The sequence below is a fragment of the Hyalella azteca genome, unplaced genomic scaffold, assembly GCF_000764305.2.
Source record: "Hyalella azteca isolate HAZT.00-mixed unplaced genomic scaffold, Hazt_2.0.2 contig10266, whole genome shotgun sequence".
Lineage (NCBI taxonomy): Eukaryota > Metazoa > Arthropoda > Malacostraca > Amphipoda > Hyalellidae > Hyalella > Hyalella azteca.
This window is the reverse complement of record NW_025940312.1, coordinates 9,995-14,468: the sequence shown is the minus strand read 5'-3', so window position 1 is coordinate 14,468 and position 4,474 is coordinate 9,995. Positions and strand designations below refer to the sequence as shown.

General features: G+C 42.2%; 1 protein-coding gene across 1 annotated transcript; it reads right to left on the bottom strand.

The window, feature by feature from the left end:
* Window positions 1-257: 257 nt before the first annotated feature.
* Window positions 258-3,874, bottom strand: LOC125178497. Its single transcript, XM_047882352.1, has 2 exons — window positions 3,752-3,874; window positions 258-958 (listed from the first exon to the last, which is right to left on the bottom strand). The coding sequence occupies exon 2, from the start codon at window positions 954-956 to the stop codon at window positions 258-260; it is 699 nt and encodes a 232-aa protein (XP_047738308.1). The 5' UTR covers window positions 957-958; window positions 3,752-3,874.
* Between the last annotated feature and the right edge of the window lie 600 nt (window positions 3,875-4,474).

Sequence of the window (4,474 nt, the reverse complement as noted above, 5' to 3'; positions counted from 1 at the left end):
AGTTAGGCCTGTAGGCCAGTTAGGCCTGTAGGCCAGTTAGGCCTGTAGGCCAGTTAGGCCTGTAGGCCAGTTAGGCCTGTAGGCCAGTTAGGCCTGTAGGCCAGTTAGGCCTGTAGGCCAGTTAGGCCTGTAGGCCAGTTAGGCCTGTAGGCCAGTTAGGCCTGTAGGCCAGTTAGGCCTGTAGGCCAGTTAGGCCTGTAGGCCAGTTAGGCCTGTAGGCCAGTTAGGCCTGTAGGCCAGTTAGGCCTGTAGGCCAGTTANCTACGATCTTCTAGATGTGTATAAGAGACGGGCTTAGTGGCATTGGATGTGTACTCGTAAGATGGACGTGGTGCCATGCCATCCATGTAAGCCAACTGCTCGTAGCTGGAGAAGTTGCCTGTCGCCGGGGCGGTTCCAACACGAATGTCCAGATTTTGAAACGTGTCTTCACTGCTGGAGGTAGAGAAAGAGACCATCGCCACGTTTCTCACCGCCACAGTGCGAGTCAAGTTGAAGACGATGTAAGGATTATTCACCTTTTTGGAATGGTAACATCCGTCTCGATCTCCAGCGTAAACTCCGTCGAGTAAGTTGGAGGGGTTGCGGTGAATCTGCCCCACCGCCCGAGGAGTACAGGCATAAACTGAGATTCCAGATTGAGCTGTTAAAATATTCGCGGGATTTCGGTTGGTTTGGCAGCTATACTTTGGGCCTGGAACAAGTTCTTCATTGTACGGCACGGCGAAAGCGTTCAGTAGCCAACTTTCATCCAGCGACACCTCACACACAAGGCGATATTTCCCCTTCCTCGATTCGCGGGCTGTCGCCGAGATCCATGACAACGGCACGGATTTCTTGCTGCTGTTATTGATTACGGTTTCGCTCACTCTTGTGAACTTCCAAGTCTTCTCGAGGCCGCACGCAATTGAGGCAAAGGCCAGCAGAAGCAGGAGGTGGGCAAACGTGGGCATCATTTCTGTGGAATAAAAGAAAAATTTGAAAAAGTTTCCCTTTGTGCTAGGCAGTTGTCCGTCGCTAGTGACCGCTGCTGACACTCGTTCTTGACAGATTCTTGCTCTCAAAAGTCTTGGAACATCAAAAACAATATCATAATCACTGCTCAATATTGAGTCAAATCAGCATGACGAAATGATGACCAGAGGATTACAGAATGTTCTGTACTTTATTGCTAAGTTCGGCGCTTTGTGCGCCCAGCTGCTCGATGGTTGTTCTATCACTGATTCAGGCCTCAAATATCCCTCCTCCAGACATTATGTACATGGATATTGTTTTGGACACCTTCAACGGCATGCACATTGCACATGAACTGTTTTCGACGCCTTTCATATACACCCCCCACTAACGACACTATATGGGTTGTACTGCACCATAAGCTGAATGCGGTAATAAAATGTATATTTTTAATGATAACGATTTTAAGTGATACAAATCAATGAAATCATAATAGAAAAAACCTTGTTGAAGCATATCTAGAGAATATCTTTATGAACACACGCTCAAAATCAACCGTTTAATAAGACGAAGTTTAAAACCATAGGCCCATTTTATTACTTGACATACAAATAAATCTTTTATGCAAAATACTTGACAGCAGGCGGTGCGCAATCCTTGTAGTTCACAACATATTCATCACAAGAACACAGTTTTAGGAAACATGGAGATACACACAGCATGAACCACATTATCTTATACTTTTAAATATACACCTACTGGAGCTCAACGACACACCACCAACTTAGCGCAACATAGCGCTCCCGGGATGTGACCAAGACCTTTGCCAGTGTTTGACACACCGAACCTCAATGCAAAATAATAAAATTTAATCTCAGTCCCCTTACAAAAACACTAGCTTGCTACCCAACAGACAACAGCATTCATTAGAATATGCAATCACAAAGGTCCCCCACTATAACTCCACTCAAGAGTCCATTAGGGTTTTGTCGACCCTCTCCTCTCTCTACAGCAGTGGTTCCCAAATGGAATATCTCTCAAACTAATGAACTTAACTCGATGAAACTTAGTACACGTGTTCATTAGGACCTAACGATAATGTTTAGCTCGTGAAAATTGTTTGAATTTTGCCATCGTATGTTTTTGCCATAGTTATATGGCAATACGGGCCGAAATTCACAGTGATCAAGGAATTTCTTCCAAACTGCTGAACAGATTCGAACGAAATTTTGAATTTGCTGTCCTAACTTCCGAACGGTAATGTTTAGTTCGTGAAATTTTTTAGATTGTTCGTTCGCGAATTTTTTTTTTTCAATTCACCTTCATTCGTGATTTAAACAGCAATATTTAAATTTGCAGTAATCAAGAACTTTTTTCCAAACTGTTGAACAGATTTAAACGAAACTTAGTATTTAAATACCTAACCTCAGCAACGGTGATGTTTAGCTCGTTACAATTTTTTCATTTTGCTTTCGTTTGCGAGTTATGCGGCTATACGTATACGGCTCTTGGTTAAGCCGGCCGGTAGAAAAGCCGATCGTTCCTCCTATATCTGTATAACTCGTGAACCAAAGCAAAATGAAGAAATTGTCACGAGCTAAACATCACCGTTGAAAGGTTAAGCAATTATATACAAAGTTTCGTTGAAATTTGTTCTGTAGTTTAGAAGAAATTTCTTGACCGCCGCGAATTTAAGTGACCAATTACCCGGCGATACGGGCCGAATATAAGCAAGTGTGAAATCAAGAATAACGGTGAAATGAAAAAAAAATCGCAAACGAAGGTTAAATCGAAAAAATTTTAGAAGCTAGAAAATCACCGTTTGGTAGTTAGGAATATATATTCAAAATTTCGTTCAAATCTGTTCAATAGTTTGAAGGAAATTCTTTGATCATTGCGAATTTCGGCTTGTTTCGCAATATACGCGTAACTCACAAATGTAGGTGAAATTTTGAAAAATTTACAAGCTAAACATCACCGTTAGGTTATGATGAATACATGTTCCAAGTTTCATAGAGCTGCGTTCATTTGTTTGCAAGATATTACTTGACAATTGAATTTGGAGATTGGTCGTGAGACCGGCAATGAGTCCGGCCGTAAATTCGCCCGAGACGTCCTAGGTCTCTGGTGCTGAAACAGTTGAAATAGCTGAAAAAGTTATTTGGTTCACTAAATGGGGTTATATTTGTGAAATACACATTTGTGTTTAACCTTTCTATTTTAAAATTGCAGCGTAGTAAATTTAAAGAAAGAGGCGTACGTCTGTGGGGGGCGCTAGAAATTCACTATGGAGCCAAAGGGGGCGCCAGCCTGAAAAGGTTTGGGAACCACTGCTCTACATCTTCTACACCCACAACCTCCCGTCACCACTGCCATACAGAGATTGTATAGCATTTGTTATATAATCTGTAACAAATAACTAAAATGACCACCGGACAATATCCAAGAACCAAGCAGAAAAAAAACAGAACTCGCCATGCAACAAAAGAATTCGTGGGATGGCTAATATGTCCAATACTACCAAGTTCGAAATTATTCCTATTAACAAACAAGAAACATCCGACACATTCGTGAACAACAACCACCATTCATACACAAACAAAGAAACAGTTGTAGGATAGCACTTCAGCTTTCGTGACTTCCTAGGTATCAATACGAAAACAAGACCCCTGAACACCTATCCAGAATATCCATGTCCTAACTGTAAAAAGTCTAGAGCAAAGTACTATAATTCATCACAAATAAATACACCTAATTATGCGCAGAGCGTCTTTTTTTCGCTTCTCCCTGCCATTACCTTTTCTCCTAATCCTTACTGGCAACTCCGCCCACCTCTTTCTTCTTCCGCACTTTCCTAGCGGCACCGCACCACAACACCAGACTCTCAAGCAAGCCTCGATTGGAGCAACACAAGCGTAGCCTTCACTCTGTTGCCTGTGCAAGATATCTAAGCTAGTGCCCGGTCACACCATGAATGTAGATTTTTTATTGCTCACAAAGTACGAAGTTTGAGGTTAAAAGTCTCCTTAGGCAGGCAGAAGTTGTGTCCAAATGCTCGTGCTCGGGTAGTATTTACCCGAGTAATTGCCGTGATTCAGGAACTTTAGTTTTGTGAGCTAGCCTGCATGAATGACAATAAGGCCATTACGGAAAAATAATGGCCAACGTTTGGCTGCTCTTTGGTGCATTTTGCAAAGTCTGAAGGCCGAAAAGCCAGAAAAACTAAAATTGTTTGACATTGTTGTGAGATGTGTGTATTATAAAGGAAAAAAGTGTAAAATGAATGAAGAAAAAGAAGAAGGGGGGGTGAGGTGGTGAATAACTGGATATTGAATTTGTAATTTGGGTACTGGGAAGTAACCAGCAACTCTCGCTGCAACCCTGCAAATAACCAGCAACTCAGTGCTGCAACCTTGCCGTTCTTAACAGCCCAGCAATGTTGCTGATTTAGATGTAAACTTTCACAACCAACTGAGATCGAACCCCCAACTCGTTGTGCACTCTAGAATCTCGTATCTTT